Source organism: Mus caroli, chromosome 1 (genome assembly GCF_900094665.2).
Source record: "Mus caroli chromosome 1, CAROLI_EIJ_v1.1, whole genome shotgun sequence".
NCBI classification, from domain to species: Eukaryota; Metazoa; Chordata; class Mammalia; order Rodentia; family Muridae; genus Mus; species Mus caroli.
Window position 1 is genome coordinate 20,862,458 of NC_034570.1, and position 23,988 is coordinate 20,886,445.

The following is a 23,988-nucleotide window of genomic DNA, read 5'->3' on the forward strand; positions in this document are numbered from 1 at the left end:
GAGAGAGAGAGAGAGAGAGGGAGAGAGAGAGAGAGAGAGAGAATATGAAGCAAGCAAGCTTAATTTCGATATGGTTGAGCATTGAGAATCTACAATACAGCCAAGTGAAAAAGCCCAGGTGACAGGTTTGACTTAAGTCGAAATCTCAAAAGACAAAAGTAATGCGAATAATTAATCATAGCTGAAAACAGGGGCCCTTTGGGATAAAGACTATGAATACCAAGAATAGAGTTGAATAGGTAAAGTCAAGGTTAAACACTGGAGGTGAGCCTACTCGGAAGAATAATAAATGAGACAGGGAAGAGAGGACAGGAGACAAGAATGACAGGGGATAGAATAAAACGCACTTGGAAGCTGTTCCAGGGCAAAATTAATTCCAAGACACACAGACTCAGCGTACGCCCAGAGGCAACTGAAGATACAGCATCATAGAATTCATATTTTAAAACATGGCTGCTCACAGTTGAGCACTCACATAAGATCTGTGAACACAGCTACACTATATACTAAGATAAGGACTTTCTTTGTGATGTGGGGAAATATCTTGGTCTCTGTTCTGGGAATGATGTAGAAAAAGTTAATTCCAGACAACACTGCTGTATGAACCAATTTGAGTTTGTTCCCACATATGAGTTTTAAAGTGAACAATCCTTTAAATGTGGCTTGAGCTACGTATGCATATTTGTGAGTAAGCAAAATAATTTAAAATTGACCACGCCCCAAAAAATCCAAATGTGTTTTGGAGTTTTATCCAGAATATCTATCCAAGCAGCATATTTACTGGCTTTGGGCAAATCAAGTCACTCAGAGATTTAGAAAGAATGGAGATTATTCCCAATCATCCCACTGTAGCATCAGGACTGAAGAATATGGACCATATGATTCAGGATAAGAAAATAAGCCCATGGAAACCCAGAGGAGAGGCTGGGCTCCTCTGAGTAAGTGGGGTACCTGGCTTAGGGATCTATCCCTCCCTTCCAGGGTGTTCTAACCTGATAGCTGTGAACACAGCTCTCTGATACTAGGCCTGGATGCCCTGCTGGACCACATTGATTCCACAGACCTGGGATACTTTGAGAACAGACTGTTGATATCCCTCTCTCAATATGCCCTTGTTTGGAGGAAAACAAGAAGTCTTGAGTGACACATTTTGTTCTTCCTTGCTCTTCTTTTAGCCACATCTTCACAGAAACTCTGCCTCATTTTGAAAATAGCAAAATAGCAGAAGGATGTTGCTCTAGGATCCACTGGCAGTGTTTGGAGCTATTGTTTTGCTCTGCTTTGAAGCAAGGCATCTTGACCGGTAGCAGTTCTGTAGTAGCTTTAATAGACAATATTTAGATGATGCTATCAGTCTCTTTGGGATAATTTTTGAACCAAAATCTCCAAAAAGAAGTTGCATAGTGGTCCCACGTTTGAGATACTGGACCATGGATGAAGCATACTTAAAGAAGGGGATATTCAGACCTTGGGGGTTTCAGGCATATGTTTGACCCTGCTTTTGCAGTCTTCATTTGAAAATGAAGAGTCAAAGAAGTTAGTGATGCTTACATGGCTAAATATAGTATGTTTATTATTCACATGTAGGCAGAGGGACAGAACAATCAATATAAGTTGTTGATACTCAGTATGGAAAAAAATTATCAAATCAGGACATCGAAGCACTCTTAAGTAAGGAATGTTAAAGAGTCCAGATGATCCAAGTAATCAGCACCAAGTAGAGAGCATTGCAAGACGGTAAGAACACATCTAAAAACCCTGTCACACTGGGGGTTCAAGGAAGCCTAGCCACAGCCATGCAATATGTGTCACACATTAAGCAAGCTCTACTCTACTTGCTGGAGAAGGACTGAAACCTGGAAGATAACAGAAGTCACATGTATGACCTAACACTCTAGCAGTCAAGAATAAAGAACTACAGAAAGCTCAGCCCTAAATGCAACCCATACAGTGTACCCCTTCTGCTAAGGTTCAGGAATCATGGCAGGCAATGGGTCAAGAAAGTCTCTAAGAGCCAGAGAGAGTAGATGGCTACAAGAAATCAGTGTGCCCCAGACATAAAGGGTAGCTGTACATGTGAACCCATAGCAGTTGTAGCAGTATGCACAAGAGCTGTGCATCCTCAAAGCAGCCAAAATGTCAGCAAGAACAGGGGACCTGTGTATGAATTCCCAATGATAGCCAAGTTGCTATTGGCAATTATTAGCTTCTGGAAGGAGTGTTTGTTTTTTGAAGGGTGTAGCCCCTGGTAAGTCAACATGCATTCCAAGAGAAGGCCATACATCCAAGAATAGTCGGGCACTACACATTCATCTCAATGGAAAAAGAAAAAAAAAAGCACAAAGTTGGACAGATGAGGAAGAGGGTAGGGATCTGGGAAGAGGTGGGGGGAGGAAGAATGAATAATTGATCAAAACACACTATATGAGAATTTCCAAAGAACTAATAAAAATATTTTTAAAAAATGATTTCAGCGGCTTGGCTCAGAAAACATACTCTTGTGAACGATTAAAAGATTAAAAGATCTGAGATTCCTCTTCAGGCACTATACCATGAAAAACAAAAGTGATAACTTGTCAGGAAAATAATAATTTGTTCTGAGATCCTTGTTTTGGGCCTTGTTTTTCTAGGCATAGTATAAGTACAGTCTATAGTATACTACAGTATACTATACTATGCATATTATTGCTTATTATTTTATAGTAGATTAATTCTTTGCTATGCCAGGGCTCACGTTATTTGGGCCTTTCTCTGTGTTTTGTTATCATAAATATTCCTCTCCTAAACATGCTTTTGATGCTTCTGTTCCTTCCCACATTACAACTTTAGGGAAGCTATTGCTAATGTTGTCTCTTTTCCTTGGAATCTGATATAACTGAGGCTTGGTGAGCAGGATGACAATCTTCAGGAAAGACAAGTGACAAAGCTATTCAGGAAGAAATTCTTGGATCACATCAAATCAATTTTCTATCATGATCCAGGTCTGATTTTTCTCTTTTGTACTCTGTAACTAATGTATCTATCTCTATATCTATATCATCTATATCTCCATCTTCCTCTCCGTCTCCCTCTTCTTCCTCTCTCCCTCTCCCTCTTTCGATCTCTCTCTCTCTCTCTCTCTCTATATATATATATATATATATATATATATATGTATATATATATATATATATATATATGTGTGTGTGTGTGTGTGTGTGTGTGTTACATCTAAAGTTCTCATTGTAATTTTACCACTCTTACTTGCTTTCTTCCTCCACTTAAGGCTCAGGATACACACACACACACACACACACACACACACACACACATCAGACAGACTAGACTTTGCCAGATTTAGAGGACTAGTTTTTCCAGTTCTCTGCCACTAGGGGGCTGTGATCCATGCAAAATAATCCTACTAGTAGGCGGTGATCCAGTACCTAAACATTTGCTCTATTCACATATCAGCCACAAATGGAACTTTCTTTGTATTACACATATAAACTGAGTTCCTTCTATGCCTAGCAAAGATGGCACTTACCTCCTAATGTCCTCAGACTTTTTACCTTGGCAGGAGGTCTAAATGTACTTAATGGCACAAATGAGATTAACTTTAAGGATAGCTATGACAATCTTATTTTAAATAGTCTTTACTCTAACACATCTTACAGTGTATCCCATTCATTTAAACAAATCGGGGAAGGTCCAAGAAAATATCAAAAGCCAGTGCAATCAAAACTGTGGCTTTTGTGGATACCCCTTCTTCATGTGGTACCTTTTCTATTCTTAATTCTTCTGCTTACCAATGGTCCTTTCTTCCTTATAAATTTATTCTTGAATTCATGTATCCGACTATGACTCAAAGGCAACCTTTTGGCTACTCACCACTGAGTTAGAAGATATTCCAATTCTACAGTGCCCCAATCTCACAAGCAACAACCAAAGACAGGTTTTTGATATCTCTAACTTCTAATATCTTTTATATAAAAACAGGTTGAAAATGTTAGAGCATGCAGGCCTCCGAGTTAAGCAGGACCTAAACAAAGTAGACTGCAATATACTCATGCTTGAGGCTACTGAATGGTGAGACACAGCCTGACTTACGCCGGAAACTACATACCAAGCCCCATTTCCTACCCCTACAAGAAATGGCCCCTGTCACATGGAGAGGTCATGTATACTCCATTAGGTCATAGATTAACTATGTCCAATATCTCTTGGAGGAAGACTTTCCTGACCATCAAAACCTTTAAAAAAGGAAGACATCTTGCTCTCTCTTAGGGTCCTGAATCCTGCTCCCGACCCATCATACCTGTGCTGCCATTTAAACAAATCTCTTGTCCGGGGGACAATTTAACATAGTGCTTCTTTATCTCTCTAAATCCTAGGGAGAGAAAAGTGAAGAACAGCCCTTCAGATTTGAACAGGCCTTGCCAGGACCCTTAGTGCCCAGTCTTGTGAGAGAAGGCTGTCCTAGGCTATGTGACAGATAGCCACTGTGCACCTTGCCATAGAAGAAGCTGCCTGGCTCACAGCTCTCATTATGTTCTGAGGAATGCATGATCCTCTGTTCTGGGTTCAACTGTTTCTCTTCCTTCTGATTAACATGCTGAAGCCCTAATCCTGGATGTTCATATGTGAAATTATTTAGAAATATTTCTACCAGAGAGGGACTTAGTTAAAAAAAAATCTTGATTGTTGTAGGTCCAAGTCTAATGTGACTGGTATTTTTATAAAGAGTAAGAATACAGAGATACTAAATGCCTCTGCAAAGAGAAAATACAAACCATTAAAAAACGATAATGGAAGGATGCCATTAACAAGAAAAAAAATTCAAAACATCAAATCTTTGGTCAACTCCTTTCTCTGAACCTGAAATACATTTCTGAAGCATTCGTTCTGGTAACCCTATAAACAAATACATGCTTCAATAATAACTAAAATAAAAACAAAAACCAGACATTGATAGTAAGTGGAGTGGCACAAGAAAATTATACAAATCTTAATATTTTGTTAATTCTTAGGAAACTTTTAAAAGAGTAAAATTATAACAAATTTTATTGTATTTAAAAAAAAATCTCAATGTGCATTATTAGTTAGCCACAAAGGAGAAAGAAACTGAGGTAGCAAAATAGTGAGTAAAGGCACTTGCCATGAAGGCCTGGAAGACCAAGTTTTATCCATAGGACCTACAGGCTGAACCGAGAAAATCGATTACATATACCACCCCCCCTCACGCATGCGAGCGCGCACGAACACACACACACACACACACACATATGCGCGCGCAGTTAAATAGAAGGAAAGAGGGGGGGGGAAGTCTGATGAGGGGAGCACCCTCTTGGAGGCAAGGGGCAGGAAGAATGGGATGAGGAACTATGGGACAGGAGACTTTCAGGAGCCACTTTGCATGCTATTGTGAAAGCCTGACTGTCAGGCAGTCAAGTCAGGCCAGGGTTTACTGGCAGATTTCCAGGCCTACTGACGCATGGAATGATAAAAGAGGCTGAATATTCTGTTACATACAAAGGAAGGAACAGGGAGGAATACGGAGACCTCTGGATGGATACAGATATCAAATCAGCCACTGTCTCTGCTGGACCATTACAGGGGACGTGTGTGTGTGTGTGTGAGTGTATGTGTGTGTGTGTGTGTGTGTGTGTGTGTGTGTGGTGTGTGTGTGTGTGTGTGTTTGTGCAAAGACTGGAATGTAAATAACCAAAATAATTTTTTAAAATGAAATTGAATCATTTTAAAGAAAATCCATGGAGCTGGATTTCTATGCTAAGCAAAATAAGCCAGATTGGGAAAGACTGAATTCCTATGTCTTCACTCACATAGGAAATCTAGACTAGATTAAAAAAAAAATTAGAAGGGGCTACATGGGAATAGGAAGGGGACTAAGGAGAGAGGAGAAAAGAAATGGAAATAGGAAAGTCAATATTATACATTTTATACATGTATGAAATATATACAATAAATTCTATTGATTTTCAAAATTAATATGAAATTAATATAATTATTTTAATAATTCCCTGGCATTGATTACCTGATCAATTGCACTTTATGGGTTCTACACTCCTCTGCCTTCTTTTCCCTCCCACTTGAACTTGGAAACTTGTTATTTGCTCTCAGCTAGGAATGACAGGTGTCACTAGACTTACATGTCATACAGAATATATCCCTCTCTCAGGGTCATCTGTGGACCTCTCTCCTCTGACATGTTTCTCTCATAATATTAGAAAGGGAGATGCCATAACAGCCCCTTAAGATTTAAATTATCATTGAAGAAGGTAGAAGTTTCAGGGCCTAAATGATGCTCATTAAGACAAATCTACTTCCTTGTGTTCAAAAATACATAATCAGTCTTTGGACAGAGCATTCTGATCTGCTCAAAAGACTAAAGCATTCTATCGTCTCATCCTTTAAGGGTTAATCCAGCTGGGCCTACTAACATCTAGGGAAGTAGATTCATCTCAAGTCTTATGAAGGCAACAGGTGAAATAATTATCCCTTAACAAGATAATATACCTACTCTAATCTGACAAGCCTCCCATATATAATTACTCATCAGTGTTTTCAATACCCATGTAATGGAAGAGTCTAAAATTTACAAGGAAAAATTTAAGATAAACATATACAAAAGAAGTCATGCATTGCCAAGTCTTTTCTTTGCTGAGTTTGAAATGTATTATACAAATTGCCCCACCAACTCCTCTTCCGCTCTTTTACCTAGTCATCTGGTGCAGCCTACTCTTCCCACATGGTGCTCTAAGTTCCCAGGAAATATTCAGTGGCACATCCTTCCACCTCCTCTTACCCATCTCCCTTTTTACTTGGCAGATTAGTACATGAACAAAGATCAGAAAGCCAGAAGAGGAATTCCAAAGAAAACTACAAACAAAGGCCCTGCTCAACAATTCAAAGAATTTATAGGAGACTGAAGAACTCCAAACAATGGAATCAATTTCTCCACAGACTGGAGCCTTCTCCCCCTTTGCTTTTTAAAAATTCCTGAGACTCTTCCTCCTTTGCAAAATAAAGAAAGGTTTTCAGTGAGACAAATAGTCTTTCCCATTTCTTCAAACCCATACATCAGTAAAACTTCATACCCATTCTTTAATAAAACTATCTCCTCTGCTAACCTTTTAGAAGGAGCATCAAAATTTGGTAACAAAAAGTTGTTTGGTTTTATTTGACGCAGAATCTCTATTTCCATCTCTTTAATTAATTGATTATGCATTTCTTCTTAGCAATTAAGAAATAGATTTCCCCAGCATAAATGACATGCCAAAGACCAGATAAAAAACTTTCTTGATTATTTTTAATAACATAGAGAAGAAAATAGCAGGGCTAATAATATAGTGAGGTGAATATCATTTTAAAAATTGAATATTTCATTAAATATTTCTGTAAGTTTTGTGTCTTAGAATGAGCCAAAGGGGAGAAAATAAAAACAGAAAATACCGACTTTAGCCGAAATACCCAACAAAGAGGAAATAGAACCTGTAGAGACCACTTTCATTAGATAGGCAGGGCCCCAACATCTCAAAATTATTAACCCAGAAATGTTCCTGTCCAAAGAAAAGACAGGGACAAAAAATGGAACAGAGACTGAAGGAAAGGCCATCCAGAGACCTACCCACCCAGGGATCCATCTCATCTGCAGTCACAAACTCTGGCACTATTGCTGACACCAAGAAGTGCTTACTGACAGGAGCTTGGTATGGCTGTTTCCTGAGAGGTTCTACCAGTACCAGACCAAAACAGATGCAGATACTCACAGCTAACCATTGGACTGAGCCTGAGGACCACAATGGAAGAGCTAAGGGAAGAACTGAGGGAGCTGAAGGGGATTGCAACCCCACAAGAAGAACAATATCAATTAACTGGACCATCCAGAGCTCCCAGAGACTAAACCAACAAGCAAAGAGTGTACATTAAGGGATCCATGACTCCAAGTACATATGTAGCAGAGGATGGCCTTAGCTGAAATCAATGGGAGGGGAGACCCTTGGTCTTGTGGAGGCTGGATGTCCCAGCATATGGGGGTGCTGTAGCAGTGAGGTGGGAGTGGGTAAGTGGGTGGAGTAGCACCCTCATAAATGCAAAGAGTAAGGGGGAGAGGGAAGATGGGAATTGGAGGTTGTGGAGGGGTAATCGGGAAGGGGGATATCATTTAAATTGTAAAGAATAAAATGATTAATAATTAAAAAAAATAGAAAAGAAAATCCTGAGTGGTACCAAGACTTGTTTAGGACCTAAAGATCTGGAGGGAAGGCTATAGAATGAATTTGGTGATCCTGGAATAGAATGAGTCTTTGTTAAATGACAGTTTGCAGATGACCTCAATAATTTCTTTCTTCATGCTTGTGATTTGAATGATAATATTAATGAGAACTTTGAATTCTTAAAAAAAACCCACAAAAGTTAAATTAAATAAAGAAATAAAAACCACAGAAGAATTATAAGAATATTTTTTGATTTTCATCCCAGGTGTGGGATATGGTGCTGCTTCTGATTGTCCACAGCAGCTGACAATGCCATGATTTTGCCGACGGCAGATAGTTTCTGCAATTGTGTGACCTTTGGAATTCTGGGGATTTTTCAGAGGGTATATAAATGCCAGGGCCTCGAGAGGTTGCTGTTGGTGGTGGGTTATTGGTTGGTTAGTGTTCTTTGTTAAATATTACTGTGCAAAGATGAAACAAGAAGTTAGATATCCTAATGGTTAAAGTCAAACTAGTTCCAAGGAACTCGTTACCCCTAATCAGCAGGAAATAGTATATGGACAATGTTACCCACTTTCCCCTCTATCATTTTCTCCCCTCTTATCTAGTGTTGGGGGAAAGGTGGGAGAAAAGGGGTGGGGAGGTTGGAAAAAAAAGAAGAATCTACAAAGTAGCAAAAGACTGGTTATAAGTGGTTCCTAGACATGGTGTTAGGAAGAATGTGAAATTTTATTTCAAATATTAGAGAGGAAATGGCAGGGGTCAAAAGAATGAATATGGTTCTTCAAGAGGCCAGCAAAAAGTTTATTGCAGCTGTTTCAACTGGGATATCCCTTGATTTGCTCCCAGAGGGGGGATTTTCTGGTTTTTGTTGCTATTGTTTGTTTGTTTCTTTTTTTTTTCTGTTCCTTCTTCTATTCTGTTTCAAAAATAGGTTGGGAAAAATGACTGAGCAGTTGAAAAATTGCAAGTGGAAATGGAGGAAACTTGGAACCAAAAAAAGAAAAAAGAAAAAAAAGAAAGGGGGGGAAAGGAGAGAAAAGAAAGAAAGAGAGAGAGAGAAAAGAAGAAAGAAAGAAAGAAAGAAAGAAAGAAAGAAAGAAAGAAAGAAAGAAAGAAAGAAAGAAAGAAAGAAAGAAAGACAGAAAGAAAGAAAGAGGAGAAAGAAACCTCCCTGGGAGCAAAGCAGAGACAAAGTTGTGGAGTCCTGGAAAAGGTCCACTTCATTTATAAAGATTATAAAGGACTCTGGAGAAGCCTTTACTGACTATTTAAAAAAACAAACAAACAAACAAACAAAAAAACAAAGATTGGCCTCAGCTGTGAATAAAGCTGTATCAGACCCCAATGAAAGACCAGTGTTGATAGTGACCTTGACATGAAAATACAAATACCAAATGTAAAAATGTTATTAAGCCATTAAAGACACAGGCAACTCAATTAACAGCTTAAAAATAGAAGAGGGGAAATGTAGTAAAAAATTTGGTTTCTTTAAAAAAACACAGAAGTATTATGAAAATATATTTCCACTTTAATCCCAGGTGTGGAATATGGGGCTGCTTCTGGGCATCTATGGCATTTGACTTTGGTATGCCTTGTGCTCTATCAGAGGGGTGATTTTGTCAGCTGCAGATAGTTTCTGCAATTGGGTGACTGTTGGAATTCTGGGGGCTTTTCAGAAGGTATATAAATGCCAGGGCCCTGAGAGGTTGACCGTTGTTAGTAGTGGTGGTGGTGGGTTATTGTTGGTTGCTATTAGTTGTTAAGTAGTCCTGTATGAAAAAGAAGGCAGAGGAGGAGGAGGCATAGAAAGAGAAAAGGAAGAAAGGGGTTTTAAGAACAATGAATGAGAAAGCAGGAGAGATAAATCTTGAATGAAAGGTATGCTTTTGACGATGCCGGGGCCTAGCAAACACAGGAGTGGATGTTCACAGTCAGCTATTGGATGTATCACAGGGCTCCCAATGGAGAAGCTAGAGAAAGTACCCAAGGAGCTAAAGGGATCTGCAACCCTATTGTTGGAACAACATGATGTACTAACCAGAACCCNGGAGCTCTTGTCTCTAGCTGCATATGTATCGAAAGATGGCCTAGTCGGCCATCAATGGAAAGAGAGGCCCATTGGACTTGCAAACTTTATATGCCCCAATATAGGGGAATGCCAGGGCCAAAAGAATGGGAATGGGTGGGTAGGGAAGTGGGGGGCGCTATGGGGGACTTTTGGGATAGTATTGGAAATGTAATTGAGGAAAATATGTAATAAAAATATAAAAAAAAAAGAATATCTATTTGGGACATTGTTTTAGGTGAGTTCCCCAGATTTAATGTTTCATTTTACAAGTTCCCTTGGTACATGGTTTTTTTTTTGTTTTTGTTTTTGTTTTTGTTTTTCATTACAATAGGAAGGTAATATTTAGGAATCTTGTTCATAGAGAATCCAGTCCAAATGTAATTTCCTGATGGGAGAAGAGATATAGAAATAGAAATTTAATATTTCCTTTTACTATAAGACGATTAAATCAATGGATCCCTGAGTTAAGACTCCCTTAGGAATTCTCTGCTGGGGAGTCATGGCTGAGGGCATGGTATAATCCAGAGAAGGAATCTCTTTGCCAGAAAGAGGCTTCTCACAGTTCTGACAAACTTATAAGATTATCTTGCAGGACATTCTGGAATCAAGACATCTTGCACAGTTCTTCTTAATTATGAATATATCCTGGCAGCATCAGTAACTCCTAAAAATGGACCTGGGGGAACCTGAGTTTTATATGTTCATCTTCCCAATGTAGCCACATTTTACAAATCTCTGTTATCTATTTTCACTACATTATTTTTTTTTTAATTGGAGTATGGGGATAGGCAGCTGGGCGTGGTTGGTTAGGTACTGACAGGACACTGGATTTTACCATAAAACTCAAATAATAACATGTCCTTGCTTTTACCCTTCTGTCTCTAGAAACTACACTGTCCACCATGCAGACTGTTGCTAACAAAGCTTGGTCTGAGGTTTTAAAGTTTACACCACTGCTCTGCTTTTGATCATTCATTCTGATTATTTATTATTTCTATATATTTTTTGCTTTCAGGAAAATTTCATGTCCTAACACTCCCATGCATACTTTATTCACTCCTGAATTAAGGCCTATATATAGCTTGAATTGGGACATGCTAGAAATGTGCCTCCAATTGGGACATATTATACTTAAGTATATCTTCTCTATAACTACAATCTAGCTACAGTCATACTATTTTTCCCTTATGGCTCTGTGAGCAGCTTGACAGCAATGTTTGCATTTTTACCTTGTATTACAAATTAAAATACTGACAATAAAAAGTGCCTGGTATACACAGTCTTTAGTAAATCATGTATTTAGCCTGGTGGCCTTCAGTGCCAGAACAATCCTGAATAATAGACATATACAATCTAAATTATTCATAAACTATTGAAATGTTATGACAGTACATGTCCTTACCAGTTGGAATTGGGACCACAAATCAACACAGTGTTACCATGGTTGATCTCAGTCATGTATAGAGATGTGTATACTTTTGATTGCCCAAAGTACATGCTCCCAGCTGGCGTCTAAAATATCCATGCTCTCTTCACTCTTTGTTTCACTCTTCATTCTGTGGACAAGTGACCTTTGTGTGACCTAGGTGGTACCATGTTTTATGTGTTTTTGTGTGTGTGTTTAAAATGACCAAAGCATAGTGTAATACAGGGCTCTCTAGTGGTCTGAAGAACAAGTGTGCTTCACAAAGAAGAGCTTAAATTGGCTGTCTTTTAGTAGGAAGACTCAACAATTAATGTTAGTATGATCAATTCATGAAAATGTTGTGAGCAGATTCTCAAAGAAACCTAATTGTATATTTGTCAAGGAGCCAGTAATTCAGTATCTCCTCAATGCTTGCTAGTGTTTCATACAATTCCAGCAATACTGAGAATCAGCTATACTACTACACCTTTCTACTGCATCGTAGGGATGAGGACAAGCCTGGGAATACTGATGTGGATGCTACACAATGCTGAATAAGAGTGGATGCTACACAATGCTGAATAAGAACTTATGTATGTTTCACGCTTTCACTTTTTCACACTATACTTCCTGCTAAGGGGTGAGGGTACAAACTAAGTTCTCTCTAGATAGAATATGATTTGGTGTGAGTTTTTCTAAGGACTAAAAAATTATAAATAAAGACATTTTGTTTCTGAATTGGATTCAGCTGTGTGTGTTATGAGATATGTAAATTCTCTAAATATTAGTATTACTTTGATCCATTTCTTAATTATCTGAACAAATATCTGAGTGGTTACTATGCTTCAAATGTTAGGTGAAGCTCTAAGGACATATTTATCTCTAATAAGATTAAAATTCATGACTGAGGACAGACATAATAGCACTAGCTACAATGCTATGTGTGAGTGCTAAATAAAGGTGTTCACAGGGCTTCAAAAGGCCAAAGGAGTGGTAAAAATTCAAGTCATGGATAGAAGTTGATGAGAAGACCTTTCAGAAAAAAATATCCTTGAGTCAAACCTTGAAGACTATAAGTCAGTTAGGAAATTGTAAGGATGTGCCATATAAAGTACTTACTGTGTTCTGGGAGTTACGACCAAGTATAGGGGCTTGGAGGAAAACTAGATGAGAAGAAAAGGAAAAGGAAAAATACTTCTGGAAGGTGGCCTATCATGTCAAAATTAATTAAAGATGGATACTATATCTTATCATTCCAAGACATGCAAATATATATATATATATTTCAATTTTAGTATCTCATTTAAAATTCAAAACAACAAGGTAGTATGGAACAGTTTCATGAATCAGCTCTTTGTTAGAAAGACAGAAGATGTGGCCATGTGTATTATTGTTGGTATCCTCTCATCCAGGCTAAAGCATAGTTTAATCCTACCCAAAGGCAGAAATACCTAGATAACAATAACACAGTGTTATGAGAAGCCTCCTTTTTCCATATGCCGCTTAATGAGGAAGGCTATGCCTGGCATGGAGCAAATTAGATGATCCTCTTGTAGAGCTGGTGAGGTCTTGTCCATAATACTAATTTTCACATAACATATTTACTTTTATTATATTATGATGATTCTCTCCTGTGGTAGTTCAAATATCTGACACTAAAATTAAAGGCTATATATTATATATAATTTGGTGTTTGACATTAATATGCAGCTGCCAAGGAGAGGCAGCAATGAGGGGAAATGGTCATGCTTTGGAATTAACTCTTTGCTTGTTAAAAATAAGTACCCATTTTAATACAGTTTGGATTGATGTACCCAAGCAATAAAGGGACCCAGCAATGGTTTGCCTAAAAATTAATGGCAATTAAAATTTGTACTTAAAATAGTCAAACTATAAAATTTGACAAGCCCTGATTATCTTATATGATAAGGAGAAGCTTCATAATTTTAAGGTGTAATAAGTGTATGAGTTCTATATTTTGCTTGTTCTTACCATTTTTGTCAAAGGCAGCAAGCTATTTTTCATGAGTAATAAGAAGGACATTCATTTTAAGGACATTCTAAGGATGGTTGATGTGAAAGTAATGGTATTTTAAGTAATATTAATAAACCTGGGAATATTTTACTTCATAATTTTATTGATTGTTTAATAGGAAATCAATATTGTGGTTTATGAAATTGTTAAGCAACACATTTTTAATAGATATTTACTTTACATACATTTCAAATTTTATTGCCTTTCCTCATTTCTCCTCTGAAAGCCCTCCTATCCCATTCCCCCTCCTCCTGCTCACTAATCCACCTATTCCTGCTTCCCTGTCCTAGCATTCCCCTACACTGGGGCATAGAGCCTTCAAAAAGAAAAGTTTCAAAAAGTAAACAAAGAGGAGCGATGGCTCAGTGGTTAAGCTTACTGGCTGAGTTTCCAGAGAGTCTGGGTTCAATTTCCAGCCCACATAATATGGTTTACAAAAATTCATAATTCCAGTTCTAGGGCATAATATGCCTTCTCTCTTCTTCAGGAACTACAAACACTTGAGACACAGGTCTACATGCAGGCAAAGCATGCCTCCACTCCCCTCTTACACACTTTAAAATGTACAAAGACAAAAGGTCTTATTTACATTGAAAGCAGCAAGTTTCTTGTGAGTTGATAGAAGGCAACAACCATGATTTACATATTTCATATATTTAATGGTTAGTTCGTAGTTCTATGGATTCTTTTTTATTAAAAATATTTCCATCTACTTTTCAGATCCTATGTTGAGGTTTGGCCTTTGTCTATATATTGTAATGCGAGATAAGAGAATCTGCACATAAGATGCTAAGTAACCATACCCCCAAGTGATTTCTGATTGGTAAATAAAGATTCCAACAGCCAATAGCTGGGCAGAGGAGACATAGTTGGGGTTTAGGTTTCTTGAGCTTGTGATCAAAGGAGAACCATGAGGAAGAAAATGGAAGGAGGAGGGAGCAGACGTTGCCATGGGTTAGGAGTGAAGAGAACATGCCCTGTAGGCTTGCCAATTGGAGTTGAGAGCAGCCCAGAGGGAAAATAGTAATAACTCAGGGATACAGAGAGGAAAGTAGATTAGAACAGCAAGAGTGTAGTATCTGCCCAGCTTTAGTGCTGACTAAGGCTTATTGTAAATATAAAGGTTGAGTGTGTTCTTTTTAAATCTGGGAACTTAATGGTCTAAGGCTGAGTAGTAGAAAACCCGAGTCAGGACTGAATAATTTCTACAGCAATTCTATAGTGTAATTATTAAAGATAGAATTTAAGAATATAATGTGCTCATGGTGTTTAGAAACTCAGATGAATGCAGATTTCCACTGAGAGGTTTGCAGCCTTGATAAACCCACAATAGGTGATGGTCATACTCTTTTTTAACAAATCTTTTTTTTTGGGGGGGGGGGGGTCATGTCATCATTTCAAGCCATTTAAAATAAAATGTTCTGCATTTAACTGTATTCAAAAGAACACAACCTTTGTGTACAGTTTAATTTGCCTTTCTCAATTTTTAGGGTAGATGGGGAGGAGATGAAAGTAACTTGAGGGCAATTATTTCATTTATTTTGATTATTAGTTTTTGTTGTAACTACCTCAACAAATATTTGTTAAGTTTGTTGTATAGTCAGAAGTGTAGAAGATATTTATTTCAGGAGACGGGCTGGAACATGGCTAAGATCCCACCATTTTCTCACTTTTTGGCGCAGAATGTTCTCTACTAGTGCCAAGATGTAATGAGGTGAGGGGCAGGTGTAATGGCTTTCTAACCCATAGGAGTCAGATTAATTTGCAAGGTCAAAACAGACCCAGACCAAGGCAGTCTGAAAGCAGAGGCAATAATACCACAGAGCCAAGAACATGCAGTACATCTTGGAGACAGTACATGGTTAACTTGACTCAAACGATGGTCTGTGTGCTAGAGACACCTGTGCCTGATTGGGATCAGCACATATTGACCATCAGCCACAGCGTACAAGACACCAAGGTACAGGGTCGTTACTCAAGAAATCTGGAAGTTCTGCTGACACAACAAGAGTCGTTCTAGGATACTTAAAAGGGAAGAGTGTACAACAAGGGTCCAAATTTAGACTAAGGTAAGGAGGAACAAAGAATAGAGTCCACAAATATAACTAGATGGAGATAATTGGAGGCTGCCTTAGAATAACACTGGGGCTATCGAAGAAGGAATGGCTGAAAGAGGATTTGTAAGGCAGACCCCACAGGAAAGAAAGATGAAGGAAATCTAGCCGATCATATAAGTATTACTGAGGAACTGGTAATTTTATAATGAAGAGCTGAAAATGCATGTCCAGTTACATTTCAGGGTAAGATTAGTTCATAATATATTAAACCAGAAGTGCCATGCCATCCAAAATGCCCAGAAGATCTCAGACACAGCAAGTTGAAGTTCATATAAAGTGCAAGGCATAATAAATACAGCCATCAACCTGAGTTTACAACAAAGCAAAGAAGACAGTGGGTATATGCAAGCTATTTATATTTGATAATAAAGAGGTATAACTTTTCTAAAACATTTGAGAAAACCAAAATGTCTAATGAAATTGAAAGGCTTGATAATCGGGCATTTGAAAAGGTTTGTAATTTTTGAGCAAGAATTGGGAGAGGTTATCATACAAAAGAACTTCAGAAGATGATGGGGATATAGCAAGTAGCTGAAAAATTACCAGTAAACACAATTAGACAGACAGACAGATAGATAGATAGATAAACACACATACAGATGATACACTTCTCTTTATGAAGGAAGGAGGAAGACATGGCTATACTTAGCAGTCTGCATACTTGTAGAGAAATGAAGAGAGGGAGAAGATAACAAAGCATCAGGTCTCTGACTATAGTGAAGAGCAAGTGACCCATGAAGACTGCTTTATGTAAGTCAAAGCAACTAATCCCATGACCAGACAATTGCTTCAGTGTGGAATGGCTGGAGCACTGTGATAAGTAGCTTAGTCAAAATGTTTCCAGCACTGTCTGTCAGCACACACCTTTCACCCCAACAGCTGAGAGGCAGACACACACAAGTATCTGACTTCAGTACCAGCCCAATGTACACAGTGAGTTTCAGACCAAAGAAAGAGACATAGTTAGACTATGTNTCAAAAAAAAAAAAAAATGGAAAAGGAAAAACAAATCAAAATATTTTTCTAATGAAACCCGTTACTCTTAATCTTTTGAATCTTAGCACTAAAAATTTCCAAGCTTCTTATTTTTGACAGATTAGAGACTTTAATGTCATGTTCTAGTGTTCTATATATCAAATTTTCTATGAACTCATTTTCTATGTCACAGATTTTAAAAAAATATTTTTTACTATATTTGAGGTCAAGAACTCAAACACTATCTTTTTATGTCAGCACTAATAGGAATTTTCAGATGGGTAAAGATGCATGTGGCTTTCTTAATTTCTTAAAAGAGCAGACTACTTGTAACAGTATCTACAAAATACTTAAATAATTTTAATAGCTTATCCAGAACCTCTTCTATTATTGCCATTTGCAGGGAACTATGGAGTTGGCTTGGCCTACCTACCTTGAGAGGCATGTGTCAGAGGTTTTCAAGTTTCCTTCCTTGAATCCCCAGGGCACAATGTGCCTTCTAGTTCCTGAGAGATGAATGTACTCTAAAGTGTTCAACCTACGACATTGTATTTCTTTGTATCTTCCCATAGTCATCAAGGAAGCATGGAAACTTGACAGGACAATTGGCCTTAGATATTAATCTTGTTTACTCTTTATACTCTTTATAACTTGCAACCTTCATTGTATCCTGGGAACTAAAACTGCATTCATCCTGGAAATTGCTTTTATATTCTTTTTCTAATAAAGGTATGAAAAAGATTGTTCAAAATAAAATTGTCACAGCTTCAATTGTGTTGTGGCCTCTCCAGCATGGCCTGATTCAATTCCCTTTGGCCACATCAGGTGACCTTGGCCCTGTAAGTAAGCACAGGTGCCATTAAAATGCCAGAAACTGGAACTTAGCATAGATGATTCCGTCATACATAAACTCTCGTCCGTCTACTGTGAGCCTTCAGATAAAAAGGTGGTAACGTGGACCAGCTAAGTAATGTTTACACCTGGGTATAGATCAATGTATTGGTGTTATTAATGGATGGTCCCATCACTCCAACAACCTTTCCTGGCATACTCCATAGTTAATTATGTCAAAAACCAACAACCATCCCCTGCCAAAATAATAATAATAATCCAAAGAATAACACACCCATCCTCCAAAAATACCTCTATTTCCAAGTGAAATGTAACAAAACTCACAGATAAGGATTAGAACAAACAAGTCCCATACCTAATCTGGCAATTCTGGCAAACTTTTATTCTAATGAACGTTTTTAGAGATAGTAAAATTGCATTGCTTATAGAAATACAGAGATTAACCTAGCAGGAGTACATTTTAGTGCACAGCAGAAAAGGAGTTTATCTGAAGTACACAATGGCCTTGTACTAAAAATCCCATTTGTCATGGTTTGTTTTAATGGTAAAGTGGTAAAGGCAACACTCTCATGGGTGAGAACTTTGGGTCTATTATGGAGGTAAATGATGTTGCTTTAAAGTCTTCCATGACAAGGTTAAAAGGGCTGCGAGAAGCTACTTAGTTTCTTATTTTTCCATCTAAAATAATTCTCTATGTGCCTGCACTTTCAGGCAATACTTCTCAATGCTTAATATACTTTCTGTGTTTCAAATAAAACAGTCCCCAAACAAATGTTGCATTGTGTCTTCTTTGCATCCTATATTAAATTTACTTTCATTATACCTAATGTGCTTTTAATAGTCTCCTATGGCAAGACAGTGATATTAAATGTGGGAATAAAATGTCCATGTTACCACCTTGAATTTCTAATACTGCTTTTTATCTGAAGGCTCACAGCACCTTCATGCATATGCCCATTTGTTCTTTCCTTGAGCTTTAATGTGAGCAATTTATGGCTTGAATACCAAGGTACAGCATTGTTAAGGGAATTGAGTTCACTGACAGAGTCATACAGGTAAAAATGTTTCTATGAAGACAGGAGCATTCCTTCCCTCCAGCCCAGCTGCCTCCAAGGAGAATGAGTTGGTGTCTGGGGTGGAGGTAGGGAGCCTCCAAGGAGAGTGAGTTGGTGTCTAGGGTGGAGGTAGGGAGCAAGTGCTGATAACATTTATACTGCTCTTGTCCTTTTCAGGCTTCCTCTTCCTTACCTGGACACCATCAGACGCAGGGATGTAACTTGCCCTTTTAAATGTGTCTGTCACGTTTCTCAGGATTTCCACAGACACCAGAAGGTCACCTGCATAGAAATTTTTCCTCTGGGTTAAATCCAATAGTGTCTTGGTGACCTGGGACATTCCATCACCTGCCAGCATCCGTTGCCCCTTTGCAAGGTGCTCTTTAATCTGTTATAGCCAAAAGAACAGAAAACACATCAGAATCTCCATTACTATTTCTGTACACATCTTCACCAAGTAACATCATTTAAACTGTCCAGGAAACTTTAAAATAATAATGTGACAGGATTTAAAAGAGGTAAATTTTATATATCCTACAGTTAATGGGTTAGCAACCCACCATGCAAGAACTAATGTGAAAATTGTGTATCTTTGTCAGAATTGGCAGACTTCTTGCTTTCAATTAGAATACATATGCAATAAATACATTGGGGGAAAATATATTTTAGGAGTAGAAAAAAATTGAAAATTATTCGTACATGTAACAAATCTAGGAAGTTATTTAGGAGGGCATGCTTAAGATCCTAGCAAGTGGGAGTTTGGGGCAGGATAGTGAATAAAGACTAGTCTGGGCTACTTAGTGAGTTCTGGGCATGCCCAGGTGACACGGTGACCACATTCAAACTTAAGAACACACAGATTTGGCATAGCACAATCTTCTCAGTTTCAGAAAAATCTGTAAATATTTGAGGTTTAGTATAACACAGTAGAAAGTTAGATAACTTTAACTTTCTTTTAAAAAAATAATGTCATAACAAACAAATGAAAAATAATAAAAGTCAAAACAAAACAAAACAAAAACCCTTAGTAGTAGAAGGAACTTCGGAGATGTATAATTTCAATTAGTTTGATGGCTGAAGAATTGGCTGTCATTTTTTTTGTGCTACTGATGTTACAGTGAAGATATAAGAAGAGATCAGCTGGGTACACCATATAACACCATATAATAAAGGCAAGGTATAAAAGGGAGGGAGAACAAACATCCAAGAATGGTGAATCTATACCACAACCACACTAAATCTGTAATTAAACTGACTTAAAAATAACAAAATAAGACAGCATGCGCCAGGGAAACATTAAAAAATATTAAGTTGTATTAGTTGTGATTAACAATTTTTAATAACATGTCCTCAAATCCTGTAAAGTATAATTATCAATGTGCACTGGTATTTTCTAAAAGCACAAGTTTTCTATTATTACATTTTTTAAAAAAAATATTTTTCTAATTTCTGAATTGCTTAAAAGTATAAATTATTTTCACTTATATATACACTAAATATATATTATTTCATATACTAATTATATGTATGTGTGTATGTGTACATGCGTGTGTGTGTGTGTCTACTGTGACTCTTGTGGAATATACATGAAAGCAAGAGGAAAACTTGGAAAGGTTGGTTTTTGTCTTCCTCCTGTGGGAACCAGCAATCAAACTCAGGACTTGAGACTTGGTAGCACACGCATGGAACTCTAAGTTATCTTGCCAGCCTTAACACCTGGATGGGGTATTGATTTGTATGTGCTTGGCCCAGGGAGTGGCACTATTAAGAAGTGTGGCCTTGTTGGAGTAGCCCATTTTGGAGATGGGCTTCAATACCCTCAGCCCAGCTGCCTGGAAGTTAATCTTCCTGCCTTCAGATGAAGATGTAGAACTCTCAGCTCCTCCTGTACCATACCTGCCTGGATACTGCCATGCTCCACCTTGATGATAATGGACTGAACCTTTGAACCTGTAAGCAAGCCCCAATTAAATGTTGTCCTCATAAGAGTTGTCTTGGTCATGGTGTCTGTTCACAGCAGTAAAACCCTAACTAAGACATGTGAAATCATTGTTCTCGTCTTTGCCTAGCTGTAGTCTTAATGTCACTTCCTATGGCATGAAACTAACATGTTCAATCATCACACACACACACACACAAATATATTTTGTATATTCTATTCTATTTCTTCCTTTGTCTCTTACAAAGCACCCAGATTCATTCCTTATGTTTCTGACTAGGCAAGCAATATTACTTTACACTCTGTGCTGTGTCTGGAGATGATGTGTATGCCATAGATCTTATGGGTGTTTCCCCTCAATAAGACTAATCACAAAGTTAATCTGAACCTTTAAGAATAAAGCATTTAGGCAAGAATTCAGTTTGTAATGCAAACAGTTATTGAAGGCACTGGATGGACCATCCAATCAGAGATGCAAAAGCCAGCCTTTCTCATCTGTGTTAGCAACACTTCTAGCCTGAGTCTGTATTAAATTAGCATCACTGCCATCTGACAGCTGCTTAGCAGGCTTATGTGGAATGAGCACTGCTCAGTCCAGTTCTTAACAAACAGTTACTCAGATCATTCTAGCTCTCAGAATTGGCAATAATTAGCATCTTTCTTGACATTGTTACTAAAAATTACCCACCGAAAATACTTGCAATTCATAGGATACTTACATTCATAGGATTGACATTGAGAATAAAGTGTGCTCAGAGATACTCGTTCTTTGTAACACATGCTAAATTGCAAGACACTTTCTAGTTTATTGATTGTGAGCACACCATGCAATCATTCTTAGAAACCCTTCTATCTACTGAGTTTCTAGAATAGCTGCAGTTCTAAAACTTATAATTGTGATTCTGGCACTTGCTACTTAGGAGCACTGGAAAGACTTCTGTTTTCTAGGATCATTTGATTTGTCTGTAACACTGAGAGACAGTCAGTCCTGTTGTGGTGACTGTGTTAATAGGTTGTACTTCTCTGGGATTCAATTTCCAATTCTCTTTGATTAGATAATACACACTAGTCTAGAACTGGTCTCTTACATCCGGTTCAGTAATTTCTTCATATGGCTTTAATTGGCCATTTACTCTAATTATTGATTACAGTGACAATGTACCCTGTTACACCATACTTTGAATACAAAATCCCTCTTACCCACCACTGCTATGTGTGGTATGAGATGGTTCCTAGCTCATGCTAGGATTTGAGAGTATGAGATGGTTCCTAGCTCATGCTAGGATTTTGAGAAATACTGGAAGTTTTTTTTAGAAGATTTTAATGGAATGAGGTTTTAGAAATGTTGCTGGGAATGTGTTTGGAAAATTGCTTGTCACTGGCACATTATTGACTGTATTCTTGAATTTCTATTTACCACAGGATGGGAAGACTTTCTGTGTCCCAAGTTCCCAGTCATAATCATGACATTCATTTTTTGGCAATCATACCAGACAACTATGACAAGAAACTTCGAGCCAAGAGACTCTTTCATCCTGCAAGATGGTGCTTCTTCAGATATGTGCCACAGCAATGAAAGCTCGATAACATATTAGTAAATGTTAGGCTTAATTTTTTTGTTTTCTCTTCCATTATTTAAATGTGGTTTTCCTCTCATCTCTTCTTTTAGACAAATATCCTTTTTTATTTTTTTGTTCATACATGCATCACTAGCTCTCTTGATTTCTACATGTGCTGGGTTTTACCCACAGGTTGCAGCTAATACAAAGGGCAATTCTTGTAAATCTGTGGATTGTTCTCATCCTTTGGTTTGTGAATTATCTTGTAGACCAGTGGCAGGTGTGTTTCTCCAGCAGGGAAGCCTTCAGGCAGTTCCATGATCCTGTGTCAGTTTTGCTGATTATCAAGTTAATTCCATTTGTTCTCAGTTCATGTTAGAAATTTCAAGTTTCTAAAATTGATTTTTTTTCTTTCCATTCCCCAAATTCTGAGTCACACAATTCATAGAAATGCCCTAGGTCTGAGAGTTCACATATTGTTTCTTGCCTATCAGGCCAGGGTAGCAGCAGGGTGTCTGATTATTGTAGGATCCCTAGTAGAATTCCTCTCCTTCTCTAGAAGGTGATCCTGGAATCGTTTCCATGAGGGATTTTGAATCTTAGCCTCCAGCAATTGTAGAAGGCTCACATATAACCTGATACCCCCGTAGCTTCATTCTGTAACTGGCCTTCTTTTGTTTTGTTTTTCCTTTCACTTTTTGTATGTACAGATTTCTCTCTTTTTAGTTCAGCTCTAATTTTGTTTATGAGAATAACTAGCCACCATTCAGCATGATCTCTGAAAGTCAGCTTTGTGTAACCCACAATGCCAAAATATCTGCTAATCTTCTAGTGACATCTTATCCAAACTATTTACCACTTCCATAAGAAATGGCATGAATCTTGTCTTCGTTTCCTGACTTAGCCTCTTCCCTAATTTCATAGACTGTTGCCAAATCTTCTGGATAAATTGTTACATTTCTTTTCTGCTTCGTGAAATGTACTCAGATAAGTGTAATCATGACATGATCTCTACGTTTATGCCTCCTTGAAGTAATCTCGACCTGCCTTACATCATTGTCATATTTTTGTATTATCTCATCCATTCTACTAGACTCTGAACTCCTGAAGGGCTTGGAGCACACAATCATCTTTGAGCATCCTATAAACTCTGCTGTGTAGTCTGTCACACAGGCAAGCTGTTCTATGTGCCTGCTAAACTGAAGTCAGACTAAAGTAAAAATGACTTCCCCTTTCTCTGTACAACTGTGCTACTTAAGCGTTTGCAAGATAAAGGTGGCAGCTGATGAACATTCAGTGCAAAGGGATATGTAACATTGGAAAACATTTATCTGACATAATTGCCTTGTAGAAATAATATTCCTGAGAGGAGAGGTGAACATACCAATTTTTTATCCAATACCAAATGATTAGAAAACATGAACATACAAGTAAGATTATAAAGACTGAGCAGACTGTATATATGTATTCAGACACACATATACACACACACATATACACATATATTACATATGTGTGCGTATGTGTGTATATATAACAACAATTAATGAAAAGAGAGGCCTAACATTTGAAAGTCAGTGAGGAGTTGTATATGGAAGGGTTTGGAGGAAGGAAACAGAATGGAGGGAATGGTATAATTTTAAAGTCAAATAAAGATATAAAATTAATTATTAAAAGAAATCCAACAGATGTGATTAGATAGGAAATTTTAGAATTTGGAAATCTGATTCCAAAAATTATGTGTCTAGAGTTATAGTAATTTACTTTC

The 23,988-nt window shown here is 37.7% G+C and overlaps 1 protein-coding gene across 4 annotated transcripts in view; it reads right to left on the reverse strand.

Annotated features, from left to right (window-relative positions):
* The window catches only part of Adgrb3 (adhesion G protein-coupled receptor B3), a 724,234-nt gene that overhangs the window by 381,598 nt on the left and 318,648 nt on the right, over positions 1 to 23,988 (reverse strand). For all 4 annotated transcript variants that reach the window (XM_021163961.2, XM_029468423.1, XM_029468446.1 and 1 more), the window contains one exon: positions 18,916 to 19,110. In XM_021163961.2, coding sequence (XP_021019620.1) covers positions 18,916 to 19,110 — 195 coding nt within the window. The remainder of the gene's footprint in view (positions 1 to 18,915; positions 19,111 to 23,988) is intronic.